We start from the raw sequence: 22632 nt of genomic DNA, 5'->3' as shown, positions 1-22632 counted from the left end.
TTTTTTAAGATTTTATTTATTCATGAGAGACACAGAGAGAGAGAGGCAGAGACACAGGCAGGGGGAGAAGCAGGCTCCATGCAGGGAGCCCGACGTGGGACTCGATTCCCGGTCTCCAGAATCACGCCCCGGGCGGAAGGCAGGCGCTAACCGCTGAGCCACCCAAGGATCCACCTTGAACCTTTTCCTTACAGACGGCCCGGAACCCGAGCACGGGTTTTTAGGAACAGCTCCTGAAGCCCCGCCCACCTTGCCAGCTCCTGAAGCCCCGCCCACCTTGCCCACCGAGCAGGCCCCGCCCCTCCGCCCCGCCCACCAGGCAGGCCCCGCCCCCTCCGCCCCGCCCCCTCCGTACACAGGCCCCCACCCAATCAGACGCAGGCCCCGCCTCGCGAGAGCTCCGCCCCTCCTGCGGGGTGGGCCCGGGTCGGCGCTGCTGGTTCCCTTTCCCTGCTGCGCCCCCAGGACTGTGTGGGGATTGGCGCCATGACTGTGTCGAGGCTGGCTCGGTTGCTTGGCTGCGTCCCGGCCACCGCGTGGAGAGCGGCAAGTAAGACGCCGGGTCCCGGGGCCGAGGTCGCGGGGCAGGGTCGCGAAGGCCCGGCGCGGCGAGAAAGGCCTCCCTCGGCGCAAGCAGCGCGTGTCCCGGGCGTCTGAAGGCACCGGGTGCTGCAGAGCTTCTCTTCTTACGGCTCGGCCGTCCAGCTCTTGGTGCCGGGCAGGTCCCTTCAGCACCCCGGATCTCAGGGGTCGGACTAGGGCTAGAAGACCACCCGGGCCCTTCCCGCCTGCGGACCTGCCTCCTTCCGGTCCCTGCGCAGGAAGGGCTTGTTTCCTGGGGAGCTCTCGGGGCTCACTAGGCTTTGGCGCTCGTGGAAAAGAATGGGAAAGAGGGCCCTTTGGAACAAGGGTCATTCATTTACTTATTGAATTTACACCAGAAAGGATTTATGGTAGTTTACGGTCTAAATAAATTGGAAAAGTGCAGAGGTGGGTCAGAGTTGCAAATTAGTATAATAAAGTTAGATGAAGCCAAGAATCGTTAATACAAAGAAAGAATGCATGCTTTCAGTAAAAACCGGCATTTTTGTTGGAAAGTTTTCTCAATATTTTAGATTTAACCCAGAAAAGATCCTTAGCATAGTTTTAATTGAGGACATCCTGGGGAAATTGTGGAAGTGGGAAACAGAATTAACTACCCTGCATAGTAATAGGCCCCAGATCTCTACGCAGTTTGTTTTCGGTAAACATTTCTCCCCAAACATATTACTTGTTAATTGTAAACATTTTAAATGGTCCAGGAATGAATAATAAAGGGAAAGCCCCGCCTTATCCAAACTCCACGGTAGTAACTGTAAATTTCGTTGTGTGTTCATTCACTATCCCTTTCTCACTTGTGTTAAAAACTTAAGAATGGAGTATTTGATACCAAAAACTTAAGACACGTGTAAGTTACGAAGCAAAGCATACGAACCCATTTTCCAATTTAAGAAACAGAATATTTCTGTTACCAAGAAGCTCCCAGGATGCATCTTCCTCAGGCAGTGGGTCTTTATAGTAATAGCTTCCTACCATTTGTACTTATTTTACTTGCTTTTTTCAACTAACAGCTGTATTTTGAGCTTCATCCATATTGATGTGTGAGATTGTGGTTAATCATTCAGTTGTGAGAGTATATCATACGGTTTTTCCATTCTTCTCAGTGGACATCTGGGCAATTCTGGAAACACGAGGACTGGCTGCTACACATTCTTGTTACGGGTGGTCTAATACAAGGAATGGAATTCCTGGAATATATGGTAGAGGCCTTTTCAGTCTTCTAATATGATGCCAAGTTGTAAAGGCATTTCCATCCCTACTGGCAATTACACTCCTACCAGCAGAAACATCAGTTCTTGCTCCACATACTTGTCAACATTTGATAATCATCAGGAAGTTTAATTTTTGATTGAATAGGGTATTGAAATGGTATGTCATTATGATTTTGCTTCTGGATTTTGTATCCACTATCCTGGCTAAATTACTTTTCTAACTTCTCTGATTAGAGAAGTCAGACATCTTTTCAAATATTTATTCGCTTTTTTGATGAAATCTCTTCATTTTCTTAATGGATTGTTTGTCTTTCTTATTTATATTCTTTACATATATTTCAATACTAAACCTTTTTTAGTTATGTAAGCGGCAGATATTCCGATTTGGGGCTGTTCTTGTCACTCCGTAGTGTTGTTTTTTTTTGTTTTGTTTTTTTTTAAGAAAATCATATACCACAGCAGAATAAAATAATGGCTCTGCATGTACAGTCACACAGCTTCAAAAGAAAGGTGTCTTTTTTTCTTAAAGAAAGGTGTCTTTTGGTAAATAGGTAACCATAATATCGTTGTAATTTTGTATTGATCCTTTTGTTTATTGTCAGTGCTTTGTGATCTTGTCTAAGAAAGCCTTTCCTACCCTGAAGTCAGTTATTCTCTGTTTTCTTTTCAAAGGTCTATAGTTTTGCTTTTTGTATTTAAGCCTTTATTCTACCAGGATTAATTTTTTTTTTAAGATTTTATTTATTTATTCATGAGAGACACACAGAGAGAGAGAGAGCGAGGCAGAGACACAGGCAGAGGGAGAAGCAGGCTCCATGCAGGGAGCCTAACCTGGAACTTGATCTCCTGGATTGTGCCCTGGACTGAAGGCGGAGCTAAACCGCTGAGCCACCCGGGCTGCCCCAGGATTGATTATTGTGTATGGTGTGAGGCAGGAAACCAATTTCATTTATTTTCCATGTCAATAATCTGTTGTCCCAGGTCCATATATTGGGCCTTTCCTTCATTGATATGATGCTAACTGTCTTCAGTCAAGTTTACATAAACATATAGGCATGGGTTTATTTCTTGGCTCCCTTTTCAGTTCTGTTGATCTAATTGTCTATTCCTGTGCTGATATCACCTGTCTTAATAACCATAGCTTTGTAATAAATCTTGATATCTACTAGGGTAAATCTTCTCATTCTGTTTTTTAGAGTGCCTTGGCTATTCTTAGGTATCTGCTTTCCATATCAAATTCTTAAAGGGGGGGGAGGGGCACCTGGTGGCTCAGTCAGTTAAGCATCTGTTTTCCTTTGCCTCTGCCTGCCGCGGGCCCTGCTTGTGTGCTCTTTCTCTCTGTCAAATAAACAAGATCTTTATTTTTTTTTTTTTTAATTTTTATTTATTTATGATAGTCACACAGAGAGAGAGAGAGGCAGAGACATAGGCAGAGGGAGAAGCAGGCTCCATGCACCGGGAGCCCGACGTGGGATTCGATCCCGGGTCTCCAGGATCGCGCCCTGGGCCAAAGGCAGGCGCCGAACCGCTGCGCCACCCAGGGATCCCTAAACAAGATCTTTAAAAAGAGTTCTTTAAAAAAAAGTTCCTAAAAAAAAAAAAAAAAAAAAAAGTTCCTGTTGGGATTTGATTAACCCTGCTCAGTATTTTTTTTTAATTATCATTTTGTGATTGCTGTTTATGTATAGAACATAATTATTTATTCCTTTTGTATCCTGTAACCTACCTAAATTAGTTTATTAATGTAAACAATTTATTTGTAGCTAGGGGGGAGAAGGTATTTTGCTAGGTAGGCACTCATATTAATGGCAAGTAATGAAAATCTAGTTTCTCACTTCCTAATATTTGTCTTTTTCTTTTGTTTTTCTGTCTTACTCAGATTTCCAGTAGCATGTTGTCGAGGAGTGGTCATCTTGTCTGTAATTGTAAAGGGAATGCATTCATATTTCAAGTGTCATATTAGCTATGGATGTGCCTTTATCAGGTTAACGAAGTCCCATGCTATGTCTAGAAGGGTTTTTTACTGTTGTTTATGTATTTGTCTGGTTTTTAAGACTGAATAAATCTTGAAATTTACTGAATTCATTTATTTTCATCTCAGGGTGATTACATCATTTTTTCCTTTAAATCTGGTGAGTTGGTGAATTGTAGATTTTACTAATGCTAAATCAATCTGGCATTCCTAGAAAATACTCAAATTGGTCATGATTATATATATATTTTTTTTTTAAGTTTCAGTTTATTTATGATAGTCACACAGAGAGAGAGAGAGAGAGGCAGAGACATAGGCAGAGGGAGAAGCAGGCTCCATGCACCGGGAGCCCGACGTGGGATTCGATCCCGGGTCTCCAGGATCGTGCCCTGGGCCAAAGGCAGGAGCCAAACCGCTGCGCCACCCAGGGATCCCAATATGATGTTGAAATTGATATGCTAATATTTTGTTTTGAAATTGGCCTGTAATTTGCCTCTTTTGGAATTTCCTTTTCTGCTTTCAAAGGTTAAGTTATTCTAAGCCTCACATAGCGAATTCAAGAGTCTTACTACCCTTTTCTCTTTGTCATATTTTGTTTAAAGAAATTATTCATTCTTTGAGTATTTGGTATAACTTAACTACAAAACCATCTGCTCTTTGAGGGAAGATTTTAAATTACTGGTTTAATTTCTTTAATGGTTGTTGCGTTGTTTATCAGCTTTTCTCTTCAGTCAGCTTTAATACATTTTTCTAGAAATCTGTTTATTTTATACACTTTTTTTATACACTTTCATTTTAGAGGCATAAAGTTCCTTTTTAAAAAATATCTGCTCTCATATATAATTATGTAATCTCTTCTCTTCATATTATTTATTTTGTGTGCTCTTTTTTTGTTCTTACTAGCCTAACCAAAGACTTCACAGTTTTAATCTTTTAAGGGAACCAACTCTTGGCTTTTGTTGATTCTCTCACTTGTATGTCTTTTATTTATGTTACCATTTTCTTCTCTAACTGTGGTTCTTTTCCTTCCATTTTCTGTGTGTCTATCTCTTTAAGACAAAACTAAAAACGTGGAAAGAGTACATCTCACATGGCTTAGTTTGGACTATAATAACAAATTGCCGTAGAGTAGGTGGCTTCCACTCCAAACATTCATTTTTCACAGTTCTGGAGGCTGGAAAGTTTAAGATCAAGATGCCAGGACATCTGGTCTCTGGTGAGAGCCTGCTTCCCGGTTTGCAGATGGCTACTCTCTCATTGTCTACTCCTGTGGCAGAGAGCAGAAAGCCACAGCAAGCTTTCATATCTCTTCTTAAAAGGGTACTAATCCTATTCGTGAGGGTTCCACCCTCATCACCTAATTATCTCAAAGCCCCAGCACCTAATATCACTGTGGGACCCAGGAAAGTTAACAAAAATCCCCTACCCCTGGACAAGCAGAGCAGAACTGACTCCACTTTGTGCTGCACCCGCCTTGTGCTGACCTGCTTATTACTTAGGGCACTGCCCCGCCCTAGTCAAGCCCAGGGCACACCCTAACCCGAAATCGGCTCAGTGATAGGCCAGTTCAAATGGATTCTTTAGGGTAAAATGTAACTCAATGGGCCACCTGCGAGTGGACCAGCATGACTGTGCAACTTTCTGCGTATCCCATTGGCCACTGGCCCCTATAAAGTTGCTAAGCTTCTTAGTCTCGGGGTCCAAGTCCCGGCTCCGCTGTGTCAGGTATACTTGGACCCAAGCTCGAGCTTGTAAATAAACCCTCGTGTGTTTGCATCCCTGTCCGCTCCTTGGTGGTTTCTCTGATTCGCAATCTTGGGCACAACAATCACCACATTAGGGGTTATAATTTCAACATATGAATGAGGGTGGTGTGGGGGACACAAATCTTCAGTTTCTAACACTGGTCATTTTTTTTTTTAAACATGTGCTTATTATATGAACAGCATGTGGCTGGGTTTTGTTTTTTGGAGTCTGACAGTCTATACCTATTTAACTGGAGAATTCATTTATAATCATAATTATTGATATAATTGGCTTTATTTCTACCATCTTTTTACACCTTCTATTTGTCATACTTGGTTTGAATTAAATATTTTCTTCTCCCGAATAAAACTTCCATTTTCTCTCTATTCTTATCACACACTTCACTTTAGGATCATTTTCTTAAAGTAAATTGCTTAGAAGTTCCTTTTGTGGCAGTCTTTTGTGATGGTCTCTTAGTGTTCTTTTTGATATGTGTCTTTTTTTTAATCTGAAATCTGGTTTCTTTGACTTTTTGTTTTTGAAAGGTGGTTTTAATGGGTATATCATTTTCTCATAGCTCTATCTTCTGGCTTCTATTATGGCTCTGGGGAAGTTACCTGTCTGTTCAGTTTTGTTCCATTATTAGTAATCTTTTATCTGGCTTCTTCTTAGATCTTCCTTTGATCTGGCTTCTTTGTTGGGGCTATCCATTTTACCTTGCGTCTAGATGCATTTTTTTCCCTTTAATTCGGCATTTCTTTATGCTTCCTACATCTGATGATTCCTGTCCGTGGTACTTCCTGTGGTCTTTCCACTATCTCCTTGTGGAATCATGATTGAATAGACAATTGTTAGACCTTCTCATTTTATACTCCACAGGTTTAAACTTATCTTTGGTTATTTTCATCTTTGTGCTTTTTCTTGCATAATTTCTGAAGAACTTAATTCTAGATCACAAATCCTCTTCTCAACTGTATCTGTTCTGCTATTAGGCCTTTTATTGAACTTTACATTTAAATTGTTGTATTTCTAAATTTGTGTTTTAAGTTGGCTTTTCATACATTTCTCCTTTTTGACTTTTTGCCTTGAACACATTAAATAGTTATCTTCTGATTTCAATATGTCAAATCTTTATGGTCTGGTCTTATTTGTTGTTTTACTAACTCTTGTTTTACTGGGATTCTCTCTTGAGACTTTAATGAGACATGGTTTGAGAGGGTATTTCTCCACAGAGGATTTGCTTCTGCTCTTGTCATGTGTCTGGAGCACTTCAACTATATAGATGTGGGTCCACTTTATGTAAGATGTTCCCCTTGGGTGTTTTTGGACCATGCAAATAGTGTATAATCAGGCATAGATAGGTGTAGTCAGCCAGTAGTTTCAAAATCTGTAGAAGGGCTTCTTTGTTTCATCTCCACTCAGAACCAAGGTTGAGATGGTACTTGTCCTTCCTTAACTGTTCTCTTCATTTATTGGAAGTTTGCTTCTAGCTCCCTGCTCTTTTGACCAGCAGCATGAACATCATCTGGACATTATTAAAATGCACTATCTCAAGTCTCACTCAGACCTACTCAGAATCTTCATTTTAACAAGATTTTTTATATGATCCAGGTGTTTTATATGCACATTAAAATCTTAAGGCTCCGGCAGCCTGGTTGGCTCAGCGGTTTAGCCCTGCCTTCAGCCCAGGGTGTGATCCTGGAGACCTGGGATCGAGTCCCACGTCAGGCTCCCTGCATGGTGCCTGCTTCTCCCTCTGCCTGTGTCTCTGCCTCTTCTCTCTCTCTCTTTCTCTCTCATGAAAAAATAAATAGAATCTTTAAAAATAAATAATAAATAAATCTTCAGGCTCAATTTCTCTTCTGGGTGCTAAGCCTCTAATAGGCTTTTTGTTTTGTTCAGGCTCAGAAGACTCCTCTCCCTACTGTCCTGAAAGCTCTGTACCCCAGCTCTAGGTGAGAAGGACACAGTTTATGTAGCAGTTTAAGTGGTTCAGTGGTTCTCTCACTGAATGGCTTTGCTAGTTTATCATTATGTACTTTCTAAAAGATTCTTTGTCCGATTAAGAAATTTTTGTATTTTTTTAGCCTTTTTAGATGTTTTATGGCGATGGGTTTTAGACATCTATAATTTATCAAATTACCAGAAACAGAAGTTCTGAAAAGTTATTTGTCGTTCTAATATAATGGTAACTTAGTCTTTTTTCCTTTGCTTTTATTATTATATCAGAAGATCATCTTCTTGCTTGTACTGTACTTGTAAACCCAGTTCTAAATAGGCTTTGGATAAGGCCAAACCACCCCTTGAAGAAGAAGACCTGGGCTTTATGGTGGTGATTTTCTTGTTTCTCAAAGAATGATTGTTGCTTTGTTTGTCAGCTATTGCCCTTGTAGTTGAGATAGTCAGAAGTTTGGTGAAGGCCAAAATGTAGTACTAACATTAATATACGGCTAATTTTTTTTTAACAATGTGGGAGTCTGGGACTGACCCCCTGTGCCATAAAAAATCCACATATAACTTTTGACTTCCCCAAAATTTAACTACTGATAGCCTACTGTTGAATGGAAGCCTTATGATAATATAAACAGTTGATTAACACATATTTTGCCTATTATATATATTATATGTTGTATTCTTACAATAAAGTAAGGTAGAAAAAATAAAATGTTATTAAGAAAATCGTAAGGAAGAGAAAATACATTTATAGTACTGTTCTGTAAAAAATCCATGAATAAGTGGGCCTGTGCAGTCCAGACCTGTGTTGTTCAAGGGTCAGCTATAATTACTTTTGCTTCATACCTCCTATTTGATAGGCAGAATCCACAGGAGTGGCTCTGGGGCTCCCCTTCACCTCTTTGCTAATCCTTAAGACCCAATATAGACCCTTTTTTCTTGATGTCTGCCCTTCAGGCTACTTGTATGTACCTCATGCCACCTCCTCTGCCTGCTTGCTGTGCACGGAATTGTTTCCAAAGCTGTGAAGGTTGTGAGTGCCAAAGAGCACAGTGTCCCCTGTCTTACCAGGTATGGTGCAGACATGAGAGGAATTCTCCTGCTCTGCATTCTGTCACACTGTTACCTGTCTACAGAAGTAGTTCTGTTTAGGCCTCTGTGAGTCTTTTGAGAAAACTGGTCTTTTTAGCTTTTTCTTGTAACCTTTTTCTCTAAGGTAAAGTTCCTTCAGAATTCCTCAAGGCCAGACCTACAGACTAGTTTCTCAGCCTTCTACTTTGCTACTCCTCTCTGTTTTCCCACAGTACACTTGTGTTCCCATGCTTTACCAAAATCTCATTTGCACACTGACTTCTGTGTCCCACAGTTAGGCTCAAGTTACTGTTATACTTCGTGTGTGCACGTAGAGACATACACATTACTTCATTTCTCTGAACCAAGGTAAGTACAAGTATCCCCATTCTACAAATGGGGAGACAGGCTCAGTGAGATATAGAAACCTTCCTAGGATCACATTGCTATTAAGTGGTATGGCTGCTTTTGAAGCCATGTGTGTGATTCTAGTGCCCTTAGATTGCAAGACCTTTTTGTGCCATTTTTATGAATTTGTGTAAATACTGAGGTATCTAAATACTTAGATTTGGTACATACCAAGTATCTAAATACTTAGATAGTATCTAAATACTTAGATTTGGAACATACCAAGATTAATTTTTATACTGAATACCATTTCAGGCTTTGAGTTAAGAGATTTTATTTGCAAAAACAAACCTAAAACAAAAAATGCTGATTTTATTGTATTGAGTCAAGATTAAGCACACAGTAACAGGTGGCTACTAGTATCTGTTAAGTACTTGGCTGATTTTTAGGCTTCAAAGTGACTTTGTAACTGTTAAAATTCCCCTTTATATATCTATATTATTACTGAATTATTATGACTTAGAAACAACCACTCATGCTTTATAAATGTGTAATAGATTTGTTGATGGATAGATAGTTGGACATTAGATGATGGACAGAAGTTTCTATTGTGGAGGATAGCCAAACTTCCTGAATTGGGATATATTGATGTCACATTCTGAAGAGTCTTATGTTTCAGATAAGTGGATAATTAACAAAAATTCCAAGATTTGAACTGAAAATATCTTTAACTGAGCATGGTTTATGTTCACCAAAATTTCCAGTATAATATTTTTCTAAATAGTCAACCACAATAAACCAAGATCAGATTGTTAGATGAAATATATTAATATAATCAGAAACTCCTATTTCTATATTTTCCATTTCTTAAATAAAAATAAATGCTGCCTTATAAGTTATTATTACATGTTTTCCATATACAAGTGAGTATGTATATGGAGAAAACTATATTAGCTCTGTAAATCATTGTCATAGCTTTATTAAAACATTCAGTTGTGTATTTATTTTTTTTAATCCTTGTGTTTTGTGGGCTCTTGTATCTGTGGGAGAATGCTGGTTTGTATTCTAATTGGTCATTCAAACAATAATTTTTCTACTCACTAAGCTGTATGCAGTAGATAGGCAAATGAACAGCCTGATAAACTATTTGGAAATTGTTAATGCAGTTTATATGTGATGTTAACTTTATATAATCTTACAAACAACTCTTACGTAAGTTCCAAATTGGCTGTGGAGGGTGTGTATGTATAAAAAGAGATATTTATGTACAAATATTTATGTACATATATATCTGCATATATGTGTGTGTGTGTGTGTGTGTGTGTATATATATAATTTTTTAAGTAATTTCTGCACCCAACATGGGGTTCAAACTCACAACCCTGAGATCAACAGCTGTGTGCTCTACTAACTGAGCCAGCCGGGCACCCCTATATATATAATTTTTTTAAAGAGAGGGTATGGTGATGTAGTGATAGCTAGAATGTGAATAAAATACATGTAATGAAAGAAAATTCTAATTATATCTAATGCTACGAGGAGCTTCCAGATTATACTATAATGATGATATTAGATAAAATCTGTCACAGTGCTAAAAGTTTTGCGTGAATTATCTCTTTATTTAGTAACTCATAAGATAGGTACTGTTACCTTAATTTGAGGAAACAGATTTAGAAAGGCTAAGTCACTTGACAAAGGTCAAACAACTAATAAGTATTTGTATACGTTTCTTACTGCTGCTGTAACCAATTATCACAAACGTAGTTGGGAGGCAAGAAGTCTGAAATGGGTATGAAGTCTCTGGACTGAAATCAGGTATTAGGGGTGTGTTCTTCTGGATGCTCTAGCAAGAGAATCTCTTTCTTCCCTTTTCCAACTTCTAGAGGCTGTTGAAGTTCATTTCCTCCATCTTCAAAGCCAATAATGTCCATTAAGGCTCTCATGCTGCCATCCCTCTGGTTCTCTCTTCCAGTTTTCTTCCCCTTTTAAGGATTCTTATGATTGCAGGGGACCCACACAGATAGCCCAGGGTAATTGCTCTAGCCTAAGGTCAGTCATCTGATTGGCAACCTCAGTTCCAACTGCTACCTAAATTCTCCTTTACCATGGAACCTAATCTCTTCATAGGTTCTGTGTATGAGGTTCTGATCATCTTTGGAAGTCATTATTCCACTTACCACAGTGGTATAACTGGAACTGGTCCCCAGCCCTGCCTCTAAAGGCATTCCTTTAGGAAGTTGAAAACCCAACCCTGAGGTCATTTTTTCAGGGTGGCTTTGTACTTCTTGAACATTATCTTAACAAGGGTTGGATAACTTCCAACCCTTGTTACTTCTTGAACATTATCTTAACAAGGGTTGTACCCTTCCAACCCTTGTTAAGATTTTTAAAAATACTTTATTACTAAAAATAATAGTTTAGCTTTCTCTTCTCATTTATATGTTGTAAATGCCAAATACATTTCTAAATGTTTAATTGGCAGGAAAAGAGAATCATGATTAGAATTCAAATATACAAATACTAAATACAATCTCTTGTGATTTAAGTGGTAAATATTGTGATTAAAACTTTGTACTACGTAGTTACACTTAATCATCTCATTTCTGGTATTTGGGGCATTGCTTCACACAGGAATCAGTATTTTACATATAAGTTCTTTCTTTTTTTTTTTCTTATAAAATTTGATTTATTCATGAGAGACATGGAGAGATAGAGGCAGAGACATAGGCAGAGGGAGAAGCAGGCTCCATGCAGGAAGCCCAGTGTGGGACTCAATCCCAGGACTCCAGGATCCTCCCTGAGCCAAAGGCAGACCTAAAACATTGAGCCACCCAGGTGTCCCAACATATAAGTTCTTTCAAATTTTTTTTTTAAGATTTTATTTATTTATCCATGAGAGACATAGAGAGAGAGGCAAAGACACAGGCAGAGGGAGAAGCAGGTTCCATGCAGGGAGCCTGCATGGGACTTGATCCCGGGTCTCTAGGATCATGCCCTGGACTGAAGGCGACGCTAAACCACTAAACCACCCGAGCTGCCCAGTTCTTTCAATTTTGATAACGGTTAGCTAATTTATTTTAAAGCTTTTCTTTTTAAACTGATAATATGGATTGCTTCTGAGGAAGGGAAATGCTTATCTGGAAGATAGAAGAAATTTTACTGTATGCCCTTTTGTACTTTTTGTACTGTGATAAATGTGAGTATATAAACTAAAAACAAATAAAACTGTTACCTTTATAGCAGAATAAATGAACAGCTCCTAATTTTTCACTGTCTCCACTCTTCAGGATCACCCCTTCTGTGTCATTCTGTGAGGAAAATGAGTTCTCAAGGAGAAAAATCCAAACCTATTCAACAATCTCTTAAGAAGCCAAAGTTACCAGAAGGTCGTTTTGATGCACCAGAAGATTCTAATTTAGAGAAAGAACCACTGACAAGTGAGTATGGACATACCTCACAGATATTATGGGTTTGATCTAGACCACTGCAATAAAGCAAATATGGCAGTAAAGCAACTCAAATAATTTTTTTTGGCTTCCCAGTATTTATAAAAGTTATGTTTACACTATACTGTGGTCTATAAGTGTGCAATAGCATTGTGTCTTACAAAACAATATATATCTCTTACTTTAAAAATACTTTATTACTAAAAATAATAGCCATCGTCTGAGCTTTCAGTGAGTTATAATGTTTTTCTGGTGGAGAGACTTGCCTCAATATTAGTGGCTGCCAACTGATCAGGGTGATGCTTTATGTAATAATTTCTTAAAATAGGACAGCAGTGAAGTTTGCCACATTGATTTATTCCTTTCATGAAAGATTTCTCATGAGATGCTATTTGATAGCATTTTAGCCAAGTAGAACTTCTTTCAAAATTGGGATCAATCCTCTCAAACCCTGCCACTTCTTTGTGAACTAAGTTTATGTAATATTCTATACCCTTTGTTGTCATGTGAACAGTCTTCACCGTATCTTCAACAGAAATGGTTTCCATCTCAAGAAACCACTCTCTTTGCTCATCCTTCAAAAGAACTCCTCATCTGTTTAAGTTTTTAACAAGAGATTACAGCCATACAGTCACATCTTCAGGCCCTACTTCTTATTATAGTTCTCTTGCCATTTCCACATCTGCATTTACTTCCTCCACTGAAGTCTTGAACCTTTCAAAGTTATCCTTGAGGGATAGAATCAACTACTTTCAAACTCCTTTTAATGTTGATAATTTGGCCTCCCCGTGAATCACACATGTTCTTCATGGCATCAAAATGGTGAATCCTTTCCAGAAGGTTTTCAGTTCACTTTGCCAAGAACCACCAGAAGAATCACCACCTATGGCAGCTACAGCCTTAGGAAATCAATTTCTTAAATAATAAGACTTGAAGGTCGAATGCCTCCTTGATCCAGGGGCTGCACAATGGATGTTGTGTTAGCAGACATGAGAACAACATTAATCTCATTGAACGCCTCCATCAGGCTCATGGGAGACCAGGTGCATTGTCAATGAGCAGTCCAATTTTGAAAGGAATCTTTTTTTCTGACCAGTAGGTCACATCAGCAGGCTTAAAATATTCCATAAACCATGTTGCGAACAGATGTGCTGTCATCTAAGCTTTGTTCTATTTATGGAGCACAGGCAGGGTAGATGTAGCATAATTCTTAAATGCTCTAGGATTTGTGGAATGGTAAATGAACACTTGCTTCAACTTAAAGTCACAAACTACATTAGCCCCTATTAGGAGAGTCAGCCTGTTCTTTGAAGCTTTGAAGCCAGGCATTGACTTCTCCCAGCTATGAAAGTCTTTTTCCAATATAAGGCTGTTTCATCCATACTGAAAATCTTGTTGTTTAATGTAGCCAATTTCATTATTTACCTCAGCTAGATCTTCTGGATCACCACCTGCTGCTTCACCTTGTGTACTTTGATGTTGTGGAGATGGTGTCTTTCCCATATCAGCTGTTTGCTTTCTTATCATTTGTGAGTTCACTGAAGTGGCACTTTTCATGTCCTTCAGGAACTTTTCCATTGTCTGCACAATTTGGTTAACTGGTTGTTGCAAGAGGCCTAGCTTTTGGCCTATCTTGGCCTTTCAGCAAGCCTTCCTCATTAAGTTTAATCATGTCTAGCTTTTGATTTAAAGTGAAAGAGATGTGACTCTTCTTTCACTTGAACACTTAAAGGCCATTATAGGGATATTAATTGGCCTAATTTCAGTATTGTTTTGTCCCAGAGAGTAGGGAGGCCTACTAGGGAGTAGGGATAGACAAGGGAATGACTGTTAAGTGGAACAGTCAGAGCACATGCAACATTTATCAGTTAACTGTTTTTTTTTTTAATTTTTTTATTTATTTATGATAGTCACACAGAGAGAGAGAGAGAGGCAGAGACATAGGCAGAGGGAGAAGCAGGCTCCATGCACCGGGAGCCCAACGTGGGATTCGATCCCGGGTCTCCAGGATCGTGCCCTGGGCCAAAGGCAGGCACTAAACCGCTGCGCCACCCAGGGTTCCCTAGTTAACTGTTTTATATGGCGCATGTTTCTTGATGCTCCAAAACTTACAATAGTAATATCAAAGATCACTGATCACAGAGCACCATAACAAATATAATAATAATAAAAAAAGTTTGAAATATTGAGAGAATTACCAAAATATGACACAGAAACCCAAAGTGAGCAAGTACTGTTTGGAAAAATAGCACCAGTAGACTTGCTTATGGTAGGGATGCTACAATTTGTAAAAAATCCGGTATCTGTGAAGCACAGTGAAATGAAGTATGCCTGTATAGTAAAGCTTCTCTTGACTTTTGAAGCGTCAGAGTATTTTAGTTATTGAGAAAAAAGAATGAAAGGAACATGTTATTATTTATAATTCTTTTTTAACAGTAATAAAACATTTCACAATGAATAAATTACCATATTGACTACTCTGTGTAGGTTTAAAAAAAAATTTCTAAGCCCCTGTTTTATTTATTATACCCCAGTATTCACATGACACAGTTTATGAATTGAGAACTGTTTTGATGCAAATAACTTGAAAACCACTTGAGCAGACTTAAACAGAAGTAACAACAATATAGGTTGTTATTGGGCTACAAGGTACACAGATGGGGTACCCCAGGGCAGTGATGCTGCTGGACCTTTGAAAAAGATGGACCTGGGGAGTAAGCACTATATGGAAACCAGGATATTCTTCCTCCTTCTCTTGTCCCTGGTCTTTTCTCTTCATTGTTTTCTGTCATCAGACTGTTCTAAATCCACTGGGCAGAAAAAACTGCTCCTAACTGCTATTCAGTTCAATAGAAGAACTAGACAAAATATAGTTGTTTAATTCTAACTCCAAATTTCTTTTTTTTTAATATTTATTTATTTATTTGAGAGAGAGTTAGGGTTGAGGGGGAAGGAGAGGAAGAAGAGAATCTTGAACCGATTCCCTGCTGAGTGTGGAGCCTGAGGCGAGACTAGATCTCAGGACCACAACCTGAACCAAAACCAAGAGTTGGTCACTCAACCAACTGAGCCACCCAGACACAACTAATTCCAAATTTCTGAAGAAGAAAGTTCATTTGCCAAGCTTGGATCCGGTGTCTATAGCTAAATCAGTCAGAGTGGCCAGTGGGATGGGTCACAGGTGGAGGCAGTTGTTCTCACCATAGCCATGTGGTTGGAGAAAGAGAAACAGTGTTTTGTATTTAGTATATATAAAATTTGGCTCATGTTTTTTAAAGTGTTACTTTATTTTCATTCTATACTCTTTTGTACCTTTGAATTGTAGAAAATGTGCAAGTATTAGCTATTCAAAAAATAACATTTTAGATAGCATAAATGTTAACATACCAGTTTGAAACTTTGACAGGGTTGCCCTGCTTGTCTAATTTTTCCATTCTCCTGAGAGTTAACCAACCTATGCAGTGAAGCATCCTGGACAAGAAGACTTAAACAGAGGATACAGGGACCTCTGTCTGGAATTCTTTAGAATATAAAAGCTTTTCTTTTTGTTCATTCAGTTAAATTTTTCAGTTTATAGTACTTTACTAAGCCCAGTCTAATAATCAGATCAATCAATCATCCAAAATGTTGGAGACTTTTGAAAAGCATAATCTAAAGGTAAAAGTCTTCTTTAGTAGTTTTAGCCAAGCCCAAAAATCTAAGAGGAAATTTTTCATTTAAACGTCATATACAAAAGTAGCAATCCCAGAAGTAAACCCTCACATACTCACATACATGCTCAATTGGCTTTTGAGAAGGTTGCCAAGATCATTCAGTGAGGGGAAAAGACAGTCTTTTCTATACGTAGCACTGGGAAAACTGGATATACACACGTAAAAGAATGAAATTGGACCTTTACATTATACCATATTTGAAAATTAAATATGTCAAAAATGTATTTTTGTTAAGAGATAAAACTATAAAATTATTAGATGAAAGTGTGGAAAATCTTCATGATTGATTTTGATAGCAGTTTTATGGTTATGACACCAAAAGCATAGACAGCAAACACAGAAGTATATAAACTGGACATTATTAAAATTAAGAAATTTCGGACATCAAACGATATTATCAAGAAAGTGAAAAGATAATGTATGGAATGGTGGAAAGTATTTGTAGATCATATATCTGACAAAGAATTAATATTGAGAGTATATAGAAAACTCCTACAACTCCACAAAAATAACTCAATTCAAAAATAGACAAATGACTTGAATATACACTTCTCCAAAGAAGATATACAAATGACTAACAAGCCCTTGAGAAGATGCTCAGCATCACTCCTTAAAAAATCAAAACTACAGTGAGATACTCCACACCAACTAGGATATTACAATTTAAGAAAAACTGGAAAACAAGTGATGGCAACGATGTGAAGAAATTGGAACCATCCTGTATTTCTGGTGGGAATGTAAAATGATGCAACTACTATGAGAAATAGTTTGGCAGTTTCTCAAAAAAAGTCAGATATAGAACCTAGCAATTCTACTCCTAAGTATATATTCAAAAGAATTGAAAGCAGGAACTTAAATAGATATCTGTATATCTATGTTCATAGCAGCTTTATTCACAGTAGCCAAAAGAAACAATTCAGATATCCGTTGATAAATGGATAAACAAAATGAGTGTGGAATGTTATTCAGCCATAAAAAGGAATGACATTCTGATTATGCTACAATATGGTGGACCTTGAAAACATTATGCTTAGTGAAATGAGTTAGACACAGAGGACAAATACATGATTCCACTTAAATTATGTACCTAAACTAGGCAAATTCATAGATACAAGGTAGAATAGAGGTTATCAAAGTCTAGAAGGAGGGGATCAAGGAAAAGTTTTTGTTTAATGGGTACAGAGTTTATAATGAGGATAATGAAAAACTTGTGGGTATAAATAGTGTGATAGTTACAGACCATTGAGAATATAGTTAATGCCACTGAATTGTATGCTTACAAATGGTTAAAATGATAAATATTATACATATTTAATACAATAAAAAAGAAAAATGCATTTCAAAAGATAATCATCTATTTGACACAATGCTAGGTATTCATTGTAACTTTTGAGTCAGTGAAATTTATGTCAAACATACTGTCTCTTAGAAACTGGTCTAGTAAACATCACCAAACCAGCAAATGTTTTTCAATCCTCATTTTATATGAACTGTCCACAAGCTTTGGCATTGTTAAATTGTAACCACTACTTCTGGAAATCTCCTGTCTTGGCTTTGGTTATGCTTTGTCCAGTTTCTCCTCCTAGTCCTTGAACCATTTCTTTCTAAACTCTATTTTAAGCTCTTCTACTTCTGCTGAAAAGCAGAGATTCAGAAATCTCGGGATAGACCTTCACTCCTGCTTCTTACCCTGTCCTGGATCCTAGTCTTGTTGATACCACCCTCTTAACATTTGTCAAACACATCTCTTATCCATCCTACCAATAAAACCCAAATTCAAGCATCTGTCGTTCTGTTGGTCTGTCTTCTTCCCTGTTTCCTTCCTTCTAGGCTTACCTCCCTGCCTCTGATACATATGTCATTCTAAGAAAAATGTATGGATTGTCCCTTTGCAAAGAATAGACTTCATTATTAAGTACTATTATCTTAATAAAGTAGGCTTCATCAAGGTAAAAGATATCATTTGCAACTGAGCACCCTGTTTGATGCAAAGATGAATAAGGGAAATGAGATACATAAATAACTGTGAACAAGACATTATGTGGTAACTGGAGTAAAAGATATGCCAAAAGAAAGTTCAAAAAAAAAAGGAGAGGGGCAGCTTGGGTGGCTCAGCGGTTTAGCACTGCCATTAGTCCAGGGCCTGATCCTGAAGACCCAGGATTGAGTCCCACGTCAGGCTCCCTGCATGGATCCTGCTTCTTCCTCTGCCTGTGTCTCTGCCTCTCTCTTTCTGTGTCTCTCATGAATAAATAAATAAAATCTTTAAAAAAAAATAAAGAAAAGAGATAACATTTGAACTGGGGTTTAAAGGCACAATAAAATCATTAGTAGTTAAGGAATGGTGGGGAAATGTTTCAAAAAAGAGAAAGGTATGGTCAGAAAGGTATGGCTCAAATCTGGAAGGCTGAAGTACCAGGTTATAGCATATGGGCTTTATGCAGTGGACAGTGAGGAAAGCTCTGAATGTTTTTGAATGGAGATTATTCAAAAAAAAAAAAATGAATGGAGATTATTCAGTTTTACTATAGTATAATCTGCATAAAATAAAATTCACCCATTTTGAGTAGACATTTTGAAAAATTTTAGCAATTTTTATAGTCATGTAACAAATACAACATATACAACAGTTCCATCCCACAAGGAGCCTCTGGTGCCTCTTTATGATTAGTCTCATTTCCCCATCCCCCTGGCAACCACGAATCTGTTCTCTGTCACTATAATTTTGCCTTTCCTAGGATTTTATATAAATGAAATCATACAGTACATAATCTTTTGTGTCTGGCTTCTTTCACTTAATGTAATGTGGAAGAGGGATTCTGTTTGGAAAGATTAATTCATCTTTCTATGCAGATTAGGCTGAAGTCATGAGAGTCAGAAAACAGATGAGTTAGAAAACTACATTAGTCTAGTATGCGACTCAGCATGACTCAGGGTGGCACTAGTGAGAGTATAAAGTTTTAGAAAACTGTGGGTTATGATGAGGGTAAAAATTAGGTTGAAGAAACATGAGAGAAAAGCCTCCATAGAAAGCTACAGAAAGGAGAAGCTTAAGAGTGTGGGACTTGGAGAAGGAATGTAGTCAAGAGATAAGTAACAGAAATGGATGGCATAAGTGGACTTGAAGATCATGAGGAAAGAGGACCAAGGACTTCTGTGTCCATAGTATGTGAGGTTACTGATGTGAGTGTTGATATGAGGGATAATGGGAAGAGGTGAAGCTGTGAACCAAGTATTGATCTTATCCAAGAAGATAGAAGAGTTTTTATTACTGGACTGCAGAAAAGCATTGGGCAAGTGAATGGTGTTGAATTCAAAAGAGGAAAGAAAGGCTATAGAGGTTTGGTGGTAGAAGGTGAAGCTGGAAGTACAGTGAGGCACAGGGATAATCTTAACCCTTTCTTCCCTAGTGCTGTGGAATGAATTGTGTCTCCCTAAAATCCATTTTTGAAGCTCTAACCCCCAAAATGGTGTTATTTGGTGATGGAGCCTTTGAGAGATAATTAGGTATAAATGAGGTAATGAAAGTGGGGCCCCATGATGGAATTAGTACCCTCAATAAGAGACAGATAGCTCTCTGTCTTTCTCTCCCTGCCTGGTGAGACACAGTGGGGAGGGGCTATCTACAAGCCAGGAAGAGAGTCTTCACCAGAACCCAGTCATGCTAGCACCCTGATCTCAGACTCCTAACCTCCAGAACTATAAAAAAGTGAATTTCTATTGTTGAAGCCACTCAGTGTAGTAGTTTGTTATGGCAGCCCAAGCTGACCAAAAGACTCCGTGAGCCCCAGAAATATGGGAGACAGCAGAGCTTCCCTTAGAGACTTTCAGATGTAGTCCAAGAATGGAGTTCTTCAGAAAACAGAATGATAGATGGGGAAGAGTTCATTCACAGTAGAGAAAGAATTTTAAAAATAGATAAATATTTGAAAAATTTCCAGGTAATTCTCTATTTTCTTTTTCCAAGAGAGGTACTACATGATTTTAGTGATGTTCATTTAGCTCTCTAAAGAGACACAGTTTAAGAATTGGGGTTCTTTCTAATAGCCGTTTCCTCTGCTGCTCTTCCTATATACAGAGCAGTAGTTTATGGGCCGAGAACAAGCCTGCAACCAGAATGTCTGAATTCAAACTCAGTTTTACCACATAGTAGCTGTGTGACCAGGAGCACCTTTCTGAACATCTTTGTGCCTCATTTTCCTCATCTGTAAAATGGAGACAATAATTGTTCCTGTCCCATAGGATTATCACAAGGACAAAACAAGTTACTATGAATAAAGTGCTCAAAAGCGGGCCTACCTCAGATAGAGGGTCCAGTTATGAATGCACTGTTGATAGTAACAGCTGTTATGTCCATAAATGGCAATATCAGCTAACCATTTGCTGAAGCCAAAACCCTATAATAAGGAGCAACAGTACACGTTGCTAAAATTAATTGAGCATTTTTCTGTACCCGGCACTGAGCTAGGTTCTTTACATACATTTAAACATGTTGAAATGTTTAATTCTCAACATACTAAATCAGGTGTGATTGTTATACCCATTTTACTGAGAATAAGACTGAGGCATTGAGCCAAAGTATTGCGTTTCAAAACCTTTCAAATCCTATGGATTTGTACTCTGTATTCCCTAAATTCCTTTCCTTCTCCTTTAATCCGTCAGCACATATGCAGCTACTCCCCACACGAAGGCCTGAGAACACTCCAAGAATTTTAAGTAATTAATGTAGGTAATAAAATTCATTGAATATGATAATTGTATCTTGTATCCTGAAATAATTTCTCAAACTTGGGAAAAGAACTATATTTATAGTTCATTTAAGACTGCATAGTAATAATGTAGCCAGTATTATCTACTATAACCCTGTCTTCAAAATTGGCCATAATGCCTTTCTCTACTGACTACTGTTTCTGCATCTTCTGTTTTTCTTTAGAATTTCCAGATGATATTAATCCTGTTACCAAAGAAAAAGGTGGACCCAGAGGCCCAGAACCTACCCGATATGGAGATTGGGAACGAAAAGGACGCTGTATTGATTTTTAAGCCACACATTAACTTCAGTATCTTTCTCTGAAATGTACATTTGAATTAATTTATTTACAATTATTTTCTTTCTGTATGTCCTTTAAGCCATTTAATTTCTATAGTGTTTTTTTAAAAAATAATGCCTTGAAAGAGAATATACTGCTATAAATTAAGAAAGGGGAATAGTTCTACATTAGCACATTAATTTTAATTTAAATATATTGGAGTATATAAATGATGATTAGAGCTGCAAACTCATTTCATCACATTTCAGTTTAATCAGCTACTTATAAAATGCAAATGTAAATAAAATAAGTTTTAATGATTTCTGTTGCCAAATGCTAGGTAATAGTGGCTTTTTAATTGTGTGTCAAGTAATACATTATAGTTTCATAAGGCCACAGTCACAACAGAAAATCTAACTCCAGAGCCAGATACCTTGGGTTCAAATCCTAGCTCTGCTACTTATTAGCCAGTGATCTTGGGTAAGTTATTTAACTTCTCTACACCTCAGTTATCTTTGTGCATAAATTGGAGATAATACTAGTTCTACTGGGGATCCCTGGGTGGCTCAGCGGTTTAGCACCTGCCTTTGGCCCAGGGCATGATCCTGGAGTCCCAGGATCAAGTCCCACATCAGGCTCCCTGCATGGAGCCTGCTTCTCCCTCTGCCTGTGTCTCTTCCTCTCCCTCTCTCTCTCTCCGTCTCTCATAAATAAATAAAATTTCTAAAAAAAAAAAAAAAAAATACTAGTTCTACCTTACAGGGTATTGAGAAGATTTTTAAATGAGTGAATACATGCAAACCACTTGGAACAGTGCATAGCTCATGGCTCTCAGTAAGTGTTAGCTATCCTTCCGTCTTAAATGTTTTTTCCAAGTCTCTAGGCTTTCTGGGGGAAATATTAAGAAACCAAGTTTGAAATACTTGAACTGAAACTGTTTTATATGAAAATAACATTAAAACATCATTAATTGGAAGATTCGTGATTTTTTGCATGGATGAACTGAGCTGAAATATACACTAGTTTGTTAAACATAAAATTTAGATACAGAGGCCCAATATGAGAAAAGCTGGGACTGAAATGGGCCAGCCTAGTCAGTTTTGATGACTCAGAAGCTCTTATATTATGGCCTTTGGATAACTGGGTCAGGAAAAGTCTTGTCCAGTTTATAGATATGAAGGAAGAATGGGAACTGCTGGGCTCCTCTAAAGGATCCTGTGTTGTCAGACCTTACACCGTGGCAGAGATTGGACCTTCAGCCCCTAGGCCACTTAAATTACTTAGGAAGAAAGGGTTTGAAGGGTCTGTAGAAGACAGCGCAGTGGACTGATAGTGGTGTGATATGATTTATAAATGCAATATTATTTGAGAAGATTGTAGGAGATTTAAGAAAGATTAAGATTAAAGATTAAGAAGATTGTAGGAGATTCTTAAGAAAGAATAAACTTTCTTAAAAGAGTGTTCTCAGAAACAAACTGAGTAGTCTGGTAATGGCCTAGCCATTCAGTCTTTGTATCAGCTCTCAGTCAGCATTTGTTCTTC

At 38.1% G+C, this 22632-nt stretch overlaps 1 protein-coding gene and 1 long non-coding RNA gene across 2 annotated transcripts; both read left to right on the top strand.

The window, feature by feature from the left end:
- The first annotated feature begins 357 nt into the window (after positions 1 to 357).
- On the top strand, positions 358 to 21424 carry SDHAF4 (succinate dehydrogenase complex assembly factor 4). The gene is made up of 3 exons (XM_072832430.1): positions 358 to 550; positions 12189 to 12338; positions 20994 to 21424. The coding sequence occupies exons 1-3, from the start codon at positions 487 to 489 to the stop codon at positions 21101 to 21103; spliced, it is 324 nt and encodes a 107-aa protein (XP_072688531.1). The 5' UTR covers positions 358 to 486; the 3' UTR covers positions 21104 to 21424.
- Positions 571 to 3887, top strand: LOC140636791 (uncharacterized). The gene is made up of 2 exons (XR_012034010.1): positions 571 to 1968; positions 3691 to 3887. It is a non-coding gene; the product is annotated as an uncharacterized lncRNA (long non-coding RNA).
- Positions 21425 to 22632: the final 1208 nt, after the last annotated feature.

The sequence above is a fragment of the Canis lupus genome, chromosome 7 (assembly GCF_048164855.1).
Source record: "Canis lupus baileyi chromosome 7, mCanLup2.hap1, whole genome shotgun sequence".
NCBI lineage: Eukaryota > Metazoa > Chordata > Mammalia > Carnivora > Canidae > Canis > Canis lupus.
This window is presented reverse-complemented; position numbering and strand designations above follow the sequence as displayed.